The following is an 18,766-nucleotide window of genomic DNA, read 5'->3' on the forward strand; positions in this document are numbered from 1 at the left end:
TTGTCACTTAAAATAGTAATACAAAGCAACTTAATGTGTTAGTGTAAATTTAAAGGGCAATTTACAGAAAGAGTAGAATTATGCAGGGCACACAGTAACTTGGATCTCCATTTCACAAGTCATATAGGGTCTTATGAGACTATGCCCCAGTTTTTAGATCCATCTTTAGTCTTGAAATGCCTACATCTCCTTTGGAAGTAGAGCAGAGTCTTAAATCTTTTTATGATAAAACTTGTGATAGACACAGAGCAAAACCCCCTTCTTTTGATGAAGATTTAGATGGTACAGTTTTAGTATTTAGCAGGTATATTGGCCTCCTCATTAATTCTCTCACGTGACTGTGAGTCTTTACTACAAATCAGTAGTTCAGTGGTTCTTTAAACTTCCTTTATTACATAGTTACTTCCTTGGACCTATTGAATTTTTAATTAAATCACATTTTATTTCATAGCTTTTATTACAATAGCAGAGGAGTAAGTGTGTTTATGTAACTTTGTCATAATATTTAAACTGTTTTGTAGTTAAAAGTATCTATGAATGCATACATTCTGCACTTCTGTGTGCCTTTTTCTGATTTTTTTTTTTCAGAAGTCTTTTAGATATAATCTTAAATGTTGATATTTTTCTGTGTGGTAGGAGAGAGTGTGGAGGAGAACGCGAATGTTGTAGTCAGACTGCTTATCCGTCGACCTGAATGTTTTGGTCCAGCTCTGAGAGGAGAAGGAGGCAATGGGTTGCTTGCTGCCATGGAGGAAGCAATACAAATATCAGAAGATCCAACAAGAGATGGACCTTCCCCAAGTAATGGATCTAGTAAAATCCTGTAGGTGCAGTGGAATTGCTTACATTGCCATAACTTTTGTTTATTTGTTTTATAGTTTTAGCTATGAAATGACTTATTTGTTTTAACATGTGAATTATCAGCTGGATCCTTCATTGGATTCTATGGAGGGTAGAGATTTGTCTTCCACCAAATAGTGCTTCCTCTGCATTGTTAATTTAAGTAACTCTCTCTAAATATTAAATCCTCTTTAGAATTCTGTTTGTTCTTTGTCAGTTAGTTAAGAATCAGTCCGCTGATGCAAAATGAGACAGATAAATGGTAATGATGCAGATGTCACTGCAATCTTTTAGGGAGAAATTCCATTCAGTGTCAAGTCTTCTAGAAATCCAGTAGTTAACAGGAACCCACTGTGTGTAAGCTGCTACACCTGTGAGGAGAATTTCTTCTTTTATTGCTGATGTAAAAACTTTCTTGTATTTTTTTTTTTATCTTTGAATTGTTTTAATATTTAATTACAGTGAAATGGAAGAACAAGAAGATGACACTATTCACATGGGAAATGCAATCATGACCTTTTATGCTGCTTTGATTGATCTCTTAGGACGTTGTGCCCCTGAAATGCATGTAAGTTATATGTCTTCATGCATTGGAAAGTAAAGACATAGCCACTTTATTGATTGCTCGGTGGTTTGATGTTTGGCTTTTTCACAGTAACACATTATCAGGTGTTAAAGCAGTGGTATGTCTACATAGTATCTTAATGTACATAATCTGTTCATCTGCTAATTTGAAGGAATTTCTATAAACCGTTCAGAAGCTGTTCTTATCAAATCAATTATTCCATTGGTTTTCTGATTACTGTTCCCTGTGGCTGGTCTTCAGCAACATTCTGTCACGAATATTATTTGATTGTCCATTGTGACAATCAAGCTCCTCAAATTTCCCTATTTATTGTGATGGTGTAGAGTGATTTATTTTTTTCTAAAACATGATTTTACTCTCTTAGTATACTTACTTAAACAGATTGTTTAAATTGCTTATAACAGAGTAAATATTATAGGGCATTCTTGTAAAATGTAGAAATAAGCATTGTCCCTGGACATACGTGTCAATATCTCATAATCTTTGTTCACACTGATAAACCTTCTGAAAGGTAAGATGTCGCTATTTCTGCCATTAGATACAAAGAATTACACACTCACGCTATAAAACCCAAGCTCTGACCACTGAGTTCCTAAGAGCTTGACACTATTTGAAAATATTTGTTGTTTACTACTCAAAACACCTTCCTGTTCTTCAGAAATTCTACTTAATTATTCACAGTTTCTCATTTCACACTGGAATGTGCCCTAATTCATATGGATCAGTATAGATCAGTATCAGATTTATGCAGAGATTGATAAGAGAGAAAGGGATATCTATATAATAAGGTCAGTGTATATATCTGTTTTGTTTGAATAGAAAGAAATTACTTGTTTTCTCCCTGTCTTGCTGTCTTTTTTAAAACAAAACCAAAACAACTGGGATGCCTGAAAATATTGTTATTTGGCAAGGATAATAAAAATGGCTATTTTCATCTGAAAATCTACTTCCCCCACCTGTGATATATTTTAATGTTTTGTTCACTTATTTCACCTAACATTCCATCTAAAGGTGGGCTTAGTCTTATTTAATAACCAAACATCTAGATTTCTAGACTTTGCACATTTGCATCCAAAATACAGCAAATAAATACAGATTTTGTAAAATTTACTTTATTAACTATAATGTGATTTTTGAGACCAGTCATCTTGTGTGTCTATGGTTCAGGAAGTTTCTAGAATGTGAACACATAGATGAAAAGAAGACCTTGTTAATTTTTTATTTGTCTTTTCCTTAGCTAATCCATGCTGGTAAAGGGGAAGCCATTAGAATCAGATCAATCCTACGGTCTTTAATTCCACTGGAAGATTTGGTGGGAGTAATTAGTATTCCCTTCCACATGCCAACCATTGCTAAAGGTAAGATGATTATTCCATACTTTTTTCTCCCATCCCATTCTTACGTTTTGCAATTTAATGACATATTGATACTCATACTTCTCGCATTATTTAAAAATGTTATAGAAATTAAAATATTTATTGTGTCAATTAGGAGATAGATCATGCATTTCAAACATCTTTAAAAAATTCTATTCATGCTATAGGTAATAATTCTGTGTACACTTAAATTACTGATGTAAATCCCATTCATTTAAATTGAAACATGAAAATCTATTACAACTTTTAAAAGAAATTTAAAAATTCATATTTTCTATTTTTCTAAAATATTTTTTAAAATTACAGTCTCTTTTCTTGATAACATAATCCTTAGCTTTTGCTTTTCTAACCCTATCAGTTGTTTCTAGCAGATCTTACTAAGACACCAGAGTTGTTCTTCAGCAACTATGGTGAAGTTATAGGTGTGACATACATGTGCAAATGCATTTGTGTTTTCTGCCTACATAGAATTGATTGCAATAGTGGGAGCTATGTGAGCATCAATATAAAAGGGAAAGGAATTACATCTGCTTTTTTCGGTATCAGGAGAGCAGCATGGATTGTCTAGGGACTTACAGCACAATAATGCCCAATAGATTACAGTAGAAGAGATACAAAGTTCAATCATTCTATTACACATTTATTTATTTATATTCCAAATAGTGATAGATCTATAGGTGATATCTCAGTAGCACAGAGTACAGCTCATAGACAAAGAATTGTTTATTTGTTTTTGAAAATAAAAGTATCAAAATTTAAAAATAATGAAATTAATTTCTTTCAGATATTTCAGAACTTTTCAGAAACAGAGTTTTTAGCACAATCTTAATTCATTGTCATACATTACAGATATGCTCACCAGTGCTGCATTCGTCGGGTGTTTGATGTAGAATATTTTTTTTCTTTCTGCCTGGTTCTTCTAAGAACTAGGTAGTTCTGTAGATGAACTAGTATGTTTTAAGTACTTATCCTAATAGAATACCAACTGATAAGAAACCCCCTTTCCATACAAGAAAAGCATGTATGGAATTTGAAGTCTATCTGGGTAGAAATTTGCCTTATGCAGACTTTTTCAGTTAACTACAAATATGTTGCCTTTGTGTAACAAAACCATGAGGAAGATCCTTAGATATTAACAGAGACTCAAAATCTCTGACAAGTAGTAGCATGACTTCCTAGTCTGCTGGTGAAGGATGGTCCTTGTCACTGAAGTCTTATTTCTTCCTTTTAGATGGTACTGTGGTGGAACCTGACATGTCTGCGGGGTTTTGCCCAGATCACAAGGCAGCCATGGTTTTGTTCCTTGACAGGGTCTATGGAATTGAGGACCAGGATTTTCTTCTACATCTTCTTGAAGTTGGCTTTCTGCCAGATCTTCGTGCAGCTGCTTCTTTAGATACGGTAAGGGTTTAATTCTGTTGTTATTTTGATTCCGTTATCTTACTGAACACTGAAGCATTTTTCATCTCTCAAAAAGCCATTTTTTATTTCTTCATCTTCTGCATTTCTCAAATGCTTGATGAGCTGCCTGTTGCTGCTAAACTTTGAGAATACTTGAAGAACAGTGAAGAATCATTCTCCAGAATGATGCTGACTTTTTAGAGTCCCTGTATGTGTAAGAGATGCAATAAATTTCCCCAGGAGAATTTCTGAGCTTGTGCTATGGAATCAAAATCAGATAAGCTGCCAATGAAGCATGTAACCGAGAGCCTTTTTCCAAAGATATACAGAAAGTGTTTATTTGTTAGGGACATCTACATTGTTATTTAGGAAATCACTAAATTTTTGTTTTAGTTCCTCCTCAAAATTGCTGCCTCTTTTTCTGTGACTCTTATTTCCATCTAATTTTTCTTAGCTGACTTGGTCCAGAAAGATCCAATTTAGAGAGCTTATATGAAGGCTAAGGCATGGACATGATTTCCCTATCTGACCTTTTATGTCAACATTTTTCTGAAAGTAATTATGTTGTTATTTAAGAAAGAGCAGGTGAGAATTTTTTGCTCACTTGGAACTCGGGCTTGATGATAATACAGAAACATACTGAGTTTTGTAAAGTTAGGCTTGACTGGTATTAGCTCATTTTGGAATGTTCTGTTAAGCAACTATGACATTCTTCAATATAGTCTAGAAAATGATTTTGCTTTTGAATGGCTACCTTTATGTTTTCGTTCTTTAAAAACAAAACAAAACAAAAGCCATCTGTGAAACTTCAGAAGCAGGAAAAGAAACCAGGCATCCAGCTTCCAGTAGGTTTCAAATTTTCATTTGTGTGTTTTGGAAATTTCTGTCTTTATAACTACTACAAGATAAAACCACAAACAAGTAGTTCTTTTCATTCGTAACAACATTGATGAGACAAATCTAATTTCTGTCCCATTTAATTCATAGGCTGCTTTAAGTGCCACAGATATGGCTTTGGCTCTGAATCGATACCTTTGCACAGCAGTCTTGCCTCTGTTGACCAGGTGTGCTCCTCTTTTTGCTGGCACAGAGCACCATGCTTCCCTCATCGATTCCTTATTGCATACTGTGTACAGACTCTCAAAGGGATGCTCTCTTACCAAAGCTCAGCGAGATTCTATTGAAGAGTGTTTGCTGTCTATCTGCGGGTAAGAAAATACTGGCTGTACAAGAATGCTAATTGATAAAGTAACCTATAATATTTAGAATACAGGAATACAAAACTATGCCACCAGTAGTATAATTAAGTTTTTTTTTTTTCTGTCAGATGTTTGTGATATTTTTAAATACACTCTATTCAGTTTGCAACTTCATTAATCACTCATATGCAGTCCTCAGTTATTTTGCTAATACAGAGCTTTTGAATTAAAACCTTGGCGATTAACTAAGAGGACGTACTGGAAAAAGGACGAAGCTCTGGAAATGTGGAATTGTACATACACCGAAGTGCCATTTAAATAGTTTCAGCTGTACAAATTGGCAGTATGGTTGGTAATCAGTCGATTATACAGTTCTATGGAGATGTTTGCTTGTGTTGTGTTACATTTGAAATCCTAATCAATGACTAGGATTGTTATTACCTCATAATTGACAACTACGGGGCAAATTTTGTCTAGGCATCTGCAGTTGCAAAACCAGTTCATTATTATCCAATTTTTTTATAAGTCTACAGGCCCAATTATCAAAAGTTGACTAGACACTTATGAATTAAATTTCTAATTAAATTTAGCAACATTTAGGCTTTTAAATCGTGGGAGTTTTTTTTTTTTATTTATTTCACCATAATTTTTTTTTGCATAATGTGGAAATGTGTTCAGAAATGGAAGACATTTATATTACAGTACTGTAAAAAACTACTGTATAGCATGTCTTTATAAATGTTGTGATTTGAGCCTAGAGGGCAGCTGAGCGCTATGCAGCTGCTCACTTACTTTTTCCCCCTCTGGAATGGGAAGGAGAGAATAAAGCAAAAGGCTTGGGAACTGAGATGAGTACAGGAAGGGATGACTCACCCATTATGATCACTGGCAAAAGACAGACTTGTTAGAGGAAGAAAAAGAACATAAATTTAATTCAAACGCCGCCACCACCTTCACTTAACAAACAGAATAGGACAGTGAGAAGTACAACCGCACCTTAAAAACATCTTTTCCCCCACCCCTTCCTTCTTCCCGGGTTCGGCTTTGCTCTTGGTTTCTCTACCTATGCCCTGAAGCCAAGAATTCAGTCTCAATAGCTATAATAGCTATTAAGCAGGTACTCTTTATTTGACACAACGGATGCATAGGGGATCATTCCTCCTAATATGCGCTGCAGCGTAGTGGAGTTTATGATATTTATACACAATTCACTTACATATTCATGTAAGTTCTAAGAACTAATTACAATATTAATTACTTTTCCAAGAAATCATTATAATATGTTGCCACCTACTTCTGCATGCTCACTCCAGTCTCTAGTTGTTCTTCTAGGAGCCCCGGTGGTCTTTTACTTCATTGCCCTCATCTTCATCACAGTGTCTTTTCTGTGAACTTGATCCTGTCTTCCCCTTTCCCTTACAAAACCAGTTGCATTTGGTAGTTCTGCAGGCTTCAGTGTCCTTCTTCCATTATCTTGTTTTTCCTAGATGGGAGTGTACCTAAATCATGTAAGCAGACAGGCTTGAGCCTCAAGCCTGTTAGTCATAGATAAGGTGTACCTTATTCTTTCATTAGGCAGATTCCTAAGCAGAACTATGAACAAAATATTATTAGATGAAGCAGTCCTGTAGACAAACCTGGCCGCTACAGGCAATTTGTAATTTTCCATATGTCTTCCCTCCTCACCACCCTCAGTGGTGCAGGGGGACAGGGAATGGTGGTTGCAGTCAGTTCCTCACGCGCTGTCTCTGCTGCTCCTTCCTCCTCATGGAAGGAGGAGCTCCTCACACTCCTGCCCTGCTCCAGCATGGGGTCCCTCTCACGGGAGGCAGTCCTCCATGAACTTTCTCCAGCATGAGTTCCTCCTATGGGATGCAGCTCTTCCTGAACTGATCCAGCATGAGTCCCTCCTGTGTGTTGCAGTCTTCCCAGTGATGAACCACAACAGTGGGGGCTTCACACAAAGTCCCAGCCTTCTTCAGGCATAGACATCTGCTTCAGCCTGGGGTCCTCTGTGAGCTGCAGGTTGGCATCTGTTCCACTGTGGACCTCCATGAGCTGCAAGGAGACTGCATTCCCTACACCACAGGCTGCAGGGGAGTCTGCTCTGGCACACCTCCCCACACTCCACCTCCTCCTTCCTTCCACTGACCTCAGTGTCTCTCCTAGGTGTCTCCCTCCCAACTCCTCCTCGCAACTCCCACTACTCCCAGGTTCCCCTTCCTAAATATGTTATCACAGAGGCGTGGCCACCTTCACTAATTGGATGGTTTTTGGCCAGAGCCAGGTCTGACTTGAGGCTGGAGATGCTTCAAGACGCTTCTAACAGGGGCCACTGCTGTAGCTCCCTCCCCTGCTACCAAAAACCCTGCCACACACACAAACTCAGCACAATAAAATATATCATGTTGATCATTTCATATATATATTACCTTGATAAGAACCAATAAAATGGACAAGTGTCCGTTATTTGTCTTGAAATGTTTAATGTCCATAGCACTCTAACATACATGCTATACCTATTTCTTCTGTCCTTCCAGTTGGTCCCCACTGCTGTGTGTCTTGTTTAGTACATCTAAAGAGTTAGGGATCATATGTCTTCATTAGTTTCTAGGATATTTTTAAGAGCCATTGAGATATATTACAATAAATTAATGTTATAGCCTTTTCTCATGGTCATGGTGATCATAATACACAATATAAAAATTTAGCATTTTTTTCACTGATTGTGTATAGATCAGATATTATCTCTGCTTCTTTAAAGTATTTGATTTGCAGCTTGTTCAGAAGGTTTTCTTTGGTATGTACTTGTTTGTTGTCTTTTGGACACATTTTTTTAGCGCCACAAGCCAAATCCTATTATTTTACGAATTTGAAAAATTTTAATGGCATAGAACTGACAGGTTGCTTTAATGTATTTATTAATTATTTACATGAAACTATGCTGGTACATCCTTTTGAAATGGTTTGTCTGAATTTAGGCAATTGCGGCCTTCCATGATGCAGCATTTGCTAAGAAGACTAGTATTTGATGTTCCTCTATTAAATGAACATGCAAAGATGCCTCTCAAGGTAAAATTATATTTTAATACAAGGAAAAAAGTATATTTTAATATTCAACAGCATTTCTTGTAACAAAATGCAACGGAAAATACTTCCATGGAGAATATTTTCTATCTTCTTTGTTACTTCATCTTCACTCTGCAATAATCTAAGACCATAATTCTTAAAGATAAATTGCTGCTTCAGCAGGAATTCAGTCTAATTTACATCCATCCATGTGGAATTATGAAGTCTGTGTCTAGTATTTGCTTCTCCTTTAGTTATCTCCTTTTTTTTTAAAGCCCATATGGAAACAAAATAGAAAAACCTTTGGGGGTGGGAAGCAGAATCCAGTGCACAAAGGAAGATAGCAATTGGTAATCTATATGTGCTCTTACTTCTGCCCTCTGCCTTGGTTTCCCCTCCTCTTGGAAAATGAACTTTTTCTGTTGTTTGTGCTTGGAAATCCAAGCAGTACATGTTTTTTAATAATATTCAATTTTTTCTTTTCAGCCCCCAAATGTTTCTCTATATCTTTTGATTCTGATTCTTAATGCACAAGAAAATGTGTTTTTTCCTTTCTGAGATGACACATTTATTAAAGATTCCTCAGATTTCATCAGCAGTTCTAAGAAATGTATCATTTCTCACCTTATCTACTGCTGTTTTTCAGCAGTCATTTTTAATGCTTTCCCACCGCAACTTTGAACAAGATATTTAATCTTTTCTTATTTAATATTTCTTTATGCTTTAAAAAAACACATATCAGGATTAATTGCATTTTACATCTGATTTCTTTGCCAGAATACTCCTCAGAATTACGCAGGCTTCTACTAGCCAGATTATGGTCTCTGACCTCAGATGAGGAATTTAAATCATTAATTTCGAAGCCAGGATATGCAGCATGGTCTTGCCCCTGCCAAGGACTTTATAATTTGGTTGTGTCCCCCAAGAAGTGCTCAATCAAATTAAAGATGCCAGAGCAGTCATTCTTTAGTGACTATGTGTGAGAAAAGCAGTTGATAATTTAATATACTGCCCTGAAGGGGACCTTTCTAATACATTATGACTTTTTATGTGCTGCAAAAAACAAATAGTATCTTGGTGGTCCCTGTGAGGCTATGGTTCTTTTTTTTTTTTTTTTTTTTTTTTTGTTTGTTTGTTTTTGTTTGTTTGTTTTTGTTTTGTTGTTTTTTGTTTTTTGTGGGTTTTTTTGTGTTTTTTTTTGTTTGTTTGTTTGTTTGTTTTTTTTTTTTTTTGCAGGTGGGAGGGGTAAGAACAACCCCAGCTCCCTGGGATCTGTTCATCTAGGGCAGGAGGGTTTTTGGTCCCGAGGGTCCTCACTGTAGAGACTTTCCCATGTTGCTGAACTGAACAGGAAGGAAATAATAATTAAGTCCTTTTGGCACGTCAGGCTTAGGTAGAAAATAGATATGAAGAGAAGCATGGTGTTAGCATGAGAAAATGATTTTGTCCATTGACACCTAAACAAATAGTAAAAGCTTCTGAGAAAAGTGAATTTTTTATCCGAAGACAGAACTAGAAATTTTCAAACATTTCACTGACAATAAATTGATTTTCAGTGATTTAACAAGAGACTCCTACTTATATCTACTAATGTGTTTCTGATTTGAAAGTACCATGCATATTCCCTATGGGCTTGTGCTATCAAACAAGTTATAATTGTCGAAAGAGACAGCCACATGTTAATAATAAATCTGAAAATGTAATTTTGAATAGGAAGAGGGGAGGAAATCATGAAAGCTAAATCAGAATAGAGTGCTATCTACTGTGAATACCTTTGCTGGATTCTACAATTAAAAATTACCTCTGTTTAGGCAACATATGAATTGAAATCTGGTGATTCTCCTGTATAATTTGGTGTGAATTTTCTGGAACAGGGCTGTCTCGTTTTTATTTCTTCTTAAATCATTATCAGTGCTTCATCAGGGACTTCTCTAAGAGTAAATCTGCCTTTACCCTTGGCTAGATTTAAAAATATATACACTTACATTAACACTCATGTGTTGTCCAAAAGCAGACATGAAGTCTGGCCATTGTGTAATAGAATTCATTAAAAAAAAAAAAATTTCAAATACATCTTAGACTCTTAGAGGCCATATTACTTAGACCCCTGTGGTTCTACATGAATGATAAAATCTCTGTCTTTTTATATTGTATATGCATGTATATTCTCTCCTTTTTTTTTTTTTCAATCATCTGAAAATTTAAATAGTAAATAGATAATAATAGAATAATTTAAATCTGATGATATACAAATTCATTATATGGATTTTTTTTTTCCTGATCTATGAGAAGTATAACAGAACTGCACAGAATTTAGGTTATCAAAATCCTCACTTCTACACACCAGGACTTTTCCTGGGAGCAGTTTACTGACTGTGACTTGTAACATTTTGTCAACATGCTTTGCAAAGTGATGTTGAAGCAGTTCCCTTTTTCTCTGATGAACTGTTAAAATGAACTCTCAATTAAAATTCCAGATAAAGTTTTTAGAAAGATCATTCTGTGCCTTAGGAAAATCTGCCCCTGAGTAGGACTAGATTTTCATACTTCACTATTGCCAGAAATTTGTTGTTTGGGACTGCCTTTGCTGACGGATATACAAATAATTTTTCCTCTTCTTGTCTGTGACTCAGGGACACAGAGGACACATTAAGTGCAAACTTTGTGATGTTTTACTTTGACAAATACCCAGTAGCATGTCCTTGCACCCTTTGAGTCACTAATAATCTGGAATCTTGTAACCACTTAAGAAGAAAGTATCCCTGAAATATGTATATAATGAAAGAGAGGGAGAGAGGATAAAGTTGCTCTGCCAGCTGTAATAGAGAAGGGCAGGAGGGCAGATAGATAGCAGGTTTCAGGACTCACAGAAGAGATGAATCACACTGGGAGTTATTGTTAAATAGCTCTCAGATATGTAAACAGTAATTGGGAACTAGGTGAAATCATGGTTCTACTCTTACCCACCAAGCAGCAGTGTTTGGAACAGCAGCACACAGATTGAGATGTATTCTTCTCTTCAGCTGGGCTGTCAGAGTTCTTGTGGTGTTGGGGAAAATTATCCTGCATCACATGCTTTTTGCATATGCCTCTAATGTTAAAGAACTGCTTATTCTGTGTGTATCCACCAATGATTTAAAGAATAGATACACAACATGGCTTCTTGATAAAAGTTAGAAATTTTTCTGGCAGTGTCTGTGTAATGATCGAGTGCCAGAACGGAAAACCATCAACAGTTATATTTTATTTACTTTCAAAATATGTTCTGTTTTAGTTGCTGACAAATCATTATGAAAGATGCTGGAAGTATTATTGCTTGCCAGGTGGATGGGGTAATTTTGGTGCTGCCTCAGAAGAAGAACTTCATTTATCCAGAAAGTTGTTCTGGGGTATTTTCGATGCTTTGTCTCAAAAGGTAATTAATTTTAATATCCACCTACTACTGTAAGAGCTTTACCATATAACCTTTTTTCTTTAATCTGTCATTCTTACCCAGCTTTTACCAGCACTCTATTTCCCACTTCAAAGGGAAAAATATAGGCTTTAGTAAATTTAACTCTTCCTCTTATAGCTTCTGCTTTAACATAGGTATATCATTTTATCTGCTCATTAAAACGTACTGTATAGCTAATGAAGTAATCTTGAGGTGTATCTGTACAGGTCAACTACATTTCAGATCCCTAAAAGCAAATTCAAGCATCTGTAGCTGACTAAAAGCTGCACTTTTCTGCGTCACACACTATCCTGTAAACCAAGAGCATAGTCCTTTGCTTAGTAGTTGTAGTTGCATCACCCTTGACACAATCCAATGTTGGACAAAAGTTTAATGATACACATTGGTATATACTTATTGTTCATTCTGTGAGCATTTTTAACCAGCTGTCCTGATTTCAGCTGGGACAGAGTTAATTTTCTTCCTAGTAGCTGAACAGTGCTGTGTTTTGAATTTAGTGTGAGAATAATGTTGGTAACACACTGACGTTTTAGTTGTTGCTAAGTAGTGTTTATCCTAAGTCAAGGACTTTTCAGTTTGCCGTGCTCTGCCAGAGAGGAGGTGCACAAGAGGCTGGGAGGAAGTGTGGCCAGGACAGCTGACCCGCACTAGCCAAAGGGATATTCCATACCACAGGACATCATGCTCAGTGTAGAAACTGGGGGGAGTTGGCCGGGAGGGGTGGGTCGCTGTGTGGGCATCAGTCAGTGGGTGGTGAGCAATTGCATTGTGCACCACTTGTCTTTTTTTGAGTTTTATTTCTCTCTCTTTTTTTTATTATATTCCTTTACATTACTATTATTATATTTTGTAATTATTATTTTTATTCATATATATTTTTTTTATTCTTTATCTTAATCCACAAGTTTTACTTTTTTTTTCCAATTCTCCTCCCGTCCTGGAAGGGAGGGGGAGTGAGCAAGCAGCTTCATGGTGCTTAATTGCTGGCTCGGGTTAAAACACGACACCAACCCATTTAAAATTTCAAGAGCTTCATTTCAAATCTGGATATTTAGAAATGATATACATATTCCTGTGCTATGTTCTCTTCCCAGACATCTGAAAAATGCCTAGTTGCTCCTATTGAAGTCAATACTTTTCCCATTTACTTCTGGAAGCTCGAGACTTGATCCTAGATTTATTTATAGTGTATAATATGCTTTGGACAGTCAGTTTCCTTTGTTTTAGAACAAAAATTCAATTTCACACAGCGTAAGAAAGTTATTCTGTGGTTGCCTGATTTCACATGTATATAGCTATATCAGTTTCAGGCAGTGATGTTGATAGCTTCCAATCACTACTCACTTTCTATTCTCTTTGTGTTCCACAGAAGTATGAACAAGAACTGTTCAAATTGGCTTTGCCTTGTTTGAGTGCAGTTGCAGGGGCCTTACCTCCAGACTACATGGAATCAAATTATGTCAATATGATGGAAAAACAGTCTTCAATGGATTCAGATGGGAACTTTAATCCTCAACCTGTTGATACCTCAAAGTATGGAATTATTTTGTTCAATTAGTCTTTTTTTTTTATCATGAATGTGTAAAAGAGGAATGGAATCGGGTTTTGGGTATGATGTGAACTTACCGCTTTTATTCTCTTCCGAATGCTTATCTTCTAGATAAAATAGAGACCTTAAGTTTATTTATTTTTTTTAATGTATTTATTTTAAATCATATAAAGCAATAAATATTCAGTTACATAACTAATTTCTTGCTCAACCTAGAACATTTGTAATGCATTTTCAGCATGAAGATAGAACTATTCAGTTACCTCTGTATATTTTTAGGAGCAGATAAAGTAGACTAGTTTACATCATTCCTGTCATTATCAACATGTGCTAAGGCACTAATTCCAGTGTGTGAATGATAGTGTACCTACAGAAAATGATGATGATCATGCATTCATATATAATCTAATTTTACTATTCATAATGGGGAACTGGGCAGAAAGATCTTCACTCTCTCTAGGCAATCAGACACCGACCGTGTTTTTTTAAGTACATTACCCAGACAAAACACATATCTGAATGGGGGGTTTTGTGCCCCGTTTTTTGACTACAGCCAGTGCCTCATTCTCCTTCATATAGAATAGTCTTACAGCAGTGTGGTTATGCATTATATCTTTAAAAATGTCACTTGTAAGACATTTGCTTCAGTTGCCTATGTGAGCTTTCTGCCTGTATCAATGTTCATAACACAGAATACCATCAATAGATTCATACCTTTGTTACAGCATGCTTGTACATGTATGCACATCGAAATATGACAGTAAAAGCCATCATCTAAACTGGAATATAGAAATCACATCAGTGACCAGTAACATTCATTTGACTAAGATGTATTTAAGACATATGAAGATATAACAAAATTTAGTAAGGATATTATACTATCATTTAACGAATCGAAGATTACTTTTTCTGGTGTCATTTCAGAGGAAAATTGTAGATAGCCAGAATATATTTGAAAAACTCAGAAAACATTATGTAACATTACCCAAATCATCAGTCACCACATTCAAGACAAAGAAAGCACTACTTTTATCACCATCACTTCCAACCTATCTTACAATTTTTTAACAAGCAAATCCTGCATTGCATTGCTTATTAGTCCTAGACCTAGTTATATGAAGCTATAGGTAGTATGACCTTACTGAACTTGTCAGTTTATTGCATTTCTGAAATTATTGAAAGTATAATATTATTAGTAGAGCTATCCTCAAAATACATACTTCCAAACAATAAAAAAACCTGGTGACCACGATGGATAAATATTCTCTGTCCTTTGTGTGTGGTTAGGCTCTTACAAACTGTAACTCTGACATAATTTTGTTTTTCATTTCTGCTTTTTCCCCACCCTGTGACTGGAGATTAAAAACCAGACTCTTCTACTTTGCAGTAGATGGCACTGTAACACTTGCTGCCAAAATTCTTTGTCTTAGGAGCAAATATTTTGCTATTTCATAAGTGATCAAGAAACAATTATTGCTTTTCATTTGTAGGAATGCAGATGCAGAAAAATACTGATATTTGATAAATTATTTCTGGAAGAGGATTCTGTCTCTAGTGCTTTTTTGACATTAAGGATAGCTGCTTTTTCATTACTGCTTATGAAACCTTCACTTCTGCACTGTCTTGTATACCTGTTGAAGGGCTAGAGCATTTATTTGTGGATTTTTCCATTTTTAATAAGGATTTGAATATCTTTAATATTCACTGGGGTGTTGGAAAATAAAGCCTTGAGCATATAACTTTTGAGTTGTAGCTAAAATTTAAAGTGCTTCAAGCATATAGTAAAATGTATAGGAATATATAAAATAGATGATGTGTTTCAAAAAGGACTGTTAGCACACTTAATTTACAGTGGACATGTCCAATAAGTTACCACCATATTTCTGAAACTATAGGTCATAGTTATATATTTAACCTTAAGAAAATTAATATTAGTAATAGTAATAGAAATATGTGAAATATGTGACAAAACTCATAAGTGCTTGGTATCATTACTGTTTTTTCCCTGCACTTGTGTGTCAAAGAAATAAAATGCCTAAAGCAACTGTGGTTCTCATTCAGTGCACTTTAAATAACTCAGATTTTTTCTTTGATTTAACTTGGGCTTGAAATAAACCGTGAGGAAACAGAGCACAGTAAGATGCTTTGAATGCTTGTATGCACTGCTAATTATTTATTTGAAAGTTTTGTTCAAAACAAAAGCATTCACATTTTAGCATGTGTGATATAATAGCTATTTTTCTCTTCACTTTCAGCATTACAATCCCTGAAAAGCTAGAATATTTCATTAACAAATATGCAGAACACTCTCACGACAAATGGTCAATGGAAAAGGTAAAATCTATCTTCCTGTTAAAGCAAAATGAGAATTTTTATTTGAATCCATTTAATCTTTAAAATATTCTACTCTAGATATTACGATTTTTCATAATGCTACAAGTTTGTATGTAGGTAAGATACAAACCTATATTTTCTTGAAATGCATTTGGGGGGAAGGTTCTGTAAGTACACATGATTATTTCAAACTAGTATTTCACCATTTCATTATTTTTATTGTTGACTTTTGAGTAACAGTTTATTGACTTGAAATCTCAATTTTTTAACCAAAAAACCTCTGAAGGGCTTTTATTCCTTTGTGCAGTCTGTGTGTCCAGTATTAAGAATAGTTACTCAATTGGAGTGCAGTATTCTGCTCTATATAAATATTTCCAGGAAAAATGTATTGAAATGTTATCTTTGTGTGGTCATTAATTTTCAAAAGAGTGGCATGCTACATAATAAATTTCATCATGTGTATATAATAAAAATGCTGGTTGGGAAAATGTTGAGAAAATAGTAGAAAGGAAGTCTTGAGAGAACAGCTCTATAGAAGCATTGTTCAGTTTCTTTGTACCAATAAACCCAGGATTTTTCATAATTTTTTGCTTTTCCACATTATTTTCCTCTCATTATTATGGTTTTCAGTTTGCTAATGGATGGACATATGGTGAAACATATTCTGAATCTGCGAAAGTGCAACCATTAATGAAACAATATAAGTTACTGTCTGAAAAGGTAAGGAATTTGTTCATTCTTGATCCAGGATGATTGAAAGATTGCTTCATTAACTGTGAAAATATCACCTTGTGATTATATCAGTTTTTTTTAAATTTATTTAGAGTCCATCAGCTAATGTGTGATTGTTGCCTTCTCAGAAAGAGATAGGAGGGTTTTACCGTACAATAAATAGGCCACTCAACCTGTTTTCTCTTATGGCTGAATTTATATGGCATAACTTATGGTGAAACTGAAGTGTCATATTGCTAGTATACTTTTACAGTGAGGTCATAGAGGAATGTCTGCTTGCTTAGTGAAGACTTAGGTTTAAGCTTTGTCTGGTCTCCAGCAGAGGGCCACCAAGATGATTAGAAGGCTGGAGAACTTGACAAATGAAGGAACTGTATTTGTTCAGCTTAAATAAGAGAAAGCTGATGGGGGTATAACCTCAGTTTCCCAGTACCTAAGTGCTAGTTACAGAGAAGATGGTTGTATTCTCTTCACAGGGATGCACAGTGACAGGACAAAAGTCAATGTGTATAAATTGCTTCAGCAGAAATGTTTTCTTGAAATCCTTCTTGTCTTGACAATTTAAACATTGGAATAGTTTGTCCAGAGAAGTGGTGAAATCACCTACACTGCAAATATTCAAGGCATGACATGGCAAGCCCTAGATAACCTAATCTTGTTAACTGTTGATAGCTCAACTAGGTTAGCTTATCTGACTTCAGCAGAAGGTTGATCCAGATGATGTCCAGAGGTCCATTCCAACATAGACTTTTTTAATGATTCTATGATTATGTTTTTTTGTTTCATGTATCAGACAAAACACTGCATTACTCCTGATAATTACTTCTTGTTCCACCTTTGAGTTCATATTTGAGCATACCATTAACAATGAACACACTTATCCCTGTGATCATCAGCTTCCTGCAGGGCCAGAATTGTTCTGCCCACCTCTGAAATGACAAATGAACTTTTTAATAGCTTATATGATTTATTTGCTTCTTTGCAGTAGCCTGGGGCCATAAGGGCTGAATTTCAGTATATGTCTTTGCATCTCAGTATAACCAGGAAAAATCCCAATTGTTATTTTTTTCTTTCTAACAGCTACATAGTAAGCAAGACAATTATTGCATGTGTGTTCTTCTAGGAGAAAGAAATTTATCGATGGCCAATCAAAGAATCACTAAAAACTATGCTGGCATGGGGATGGCGAATTGAAAGAACACGGGAGGGAGATTCCATGGCACTATATAATCGGACACGTCGCATATCTCAAACCAGTCAAGTGAGCTATTTTTTTTTTTTTTAAAACTTATTTTAAAAAAGAGAATGCAAAATCTGCTTGGCAATCTTTGATTTTACAAGTGATGAAATAAATTTATAGCATAAAAATATGTGAAAGCAAATTTCACAAGCAATTGTACAACTCTGAAGATTGGTTTGAATTTCTATTCAATGAAGCTGGAACTTTCTTTCCCTGTTCTAAAGTAATATGTTAAAAAACATTTTCAAAAAAAATGGAACAAAACTGAAATAGGAATGTATTAATTTACTGCATTTAAAGTTAACTATATTATTTAGGTGAATTAGATACATCGGTAAGTGATTACACATTAATAGTGAGTATTAATATGATTTTAGTCCACTATTTTTTGGAATTCAGCAGCTACAGATTCCTTTAAGCTTGTAAAGAAATAAAGCTACACATATAAATTATTTTAATTTTTCCTTTTTTAAGAAAAATGGATACAAACATTGATGTTAATGCAGCATAAATTTTACACCTACAGACAGCCAAAATTCTGAAAATGTTAAAGATAGTGGGTTTTTTTCCCCATTAGAATAGCCTTCTTAAATCAAAATGCTGTAAGGATAAAATGGACAAATACTGGCACTGTATTCTCTTAGAGCTCCATATAATTTGCTGTTAAATTGGAGAGGGGAAAAAAATCTCTCTCTCAGTCACACACACATTGAGTCAAACCAATGGGGGAAATAAAAAGAAGGGTAAAGTCTTTCCCTCTCCTCTCCACTTAACTCTGCACTTTTTACATGTATGAGTGGTGATATGCCTGTGAAAAATGAGCAGTTGAACCTGCCTCTTCACTCTGTATAGGCACTAGAAAGTGTGTATCAAGTGATTTGATATAGCGCTTGAGCTAAACTACACATCGTAGTTTGACTTCCAAATCTCTCAAATTTTGGGTATTTAAAACACCAGCCCCAAAGACTATACTGACAGAGATATTA

The 18,766-nt window shown here is 35.2% G+C and overlaps 1 protein-coding gene across 7 annotated transcripts in view; it reads left to right on the forward strand.

Annotated features, from left to right (window-relative positions):
• Positions 1–18,766, forward strand: part of RYR2 (ryanodine receptor 2) — a 430,624-nt gene that overhangs the window by 295,672 nt on the left and 116,186 nt on the right. For all 7 annotated transcript variants that reach the window (XM_033008863.2, XM_042795831.1, XM_042795834.1 and 4 more), the window contains 11 exons: positions 637–823; positions 1,303–1,408; positions 2,664–2,784; positions 4,034–4,203; positions 5,191–5,411; positions 8,384–8,474; positions 11,746–11,886; positions 13,295–13,458; positions 15,730–15,808; positions 16,439–16,528; positions 17,664–17,801. In XM_033008863.2, coding sequence (XP_032864754.2) covers positions 637–823; positions 1,303–1,408; positions 2,664–2,784; positions 4,034–4,203; positions 5,191–5,411; positions 8,384–8,474; positions 11,746–11,886; positions 13,295–13,458; positions 15,730–15,808; positions 16,439–16,528; positions 17,664–17,801 — 1,508 coding nt within the window. The remainder of the gene's footprint in view (positions 1–636; positions 824–1,302; positions 1,409–2,663; positions 2,785–4,033; positions 4,204–5,190; positions 5,412–8,383; positions 8,475–11,745; positions 11,887–13,294; positions 13,459–15,729; positions 15,809–16,438; positions 16,529–17,663; positions 17,802–18,766) is intronic.

Source organism: Tyto alba, unplaced genomic scaffold, assembly GCF_018691265.1.
Source record: "Tyto alba isolate M040663 unplaced genomic scaffold, T.alba_DEE_v4.0 Super-Scaffold_22, whole genome shotgun sequence".
NCBI classification, from domain to species: domain Eukaryota; kingdom Metazoa; phylum Chordata; class Aves; order Strigiformes; family Tytonidae; genus Tyto; species Tyto alba.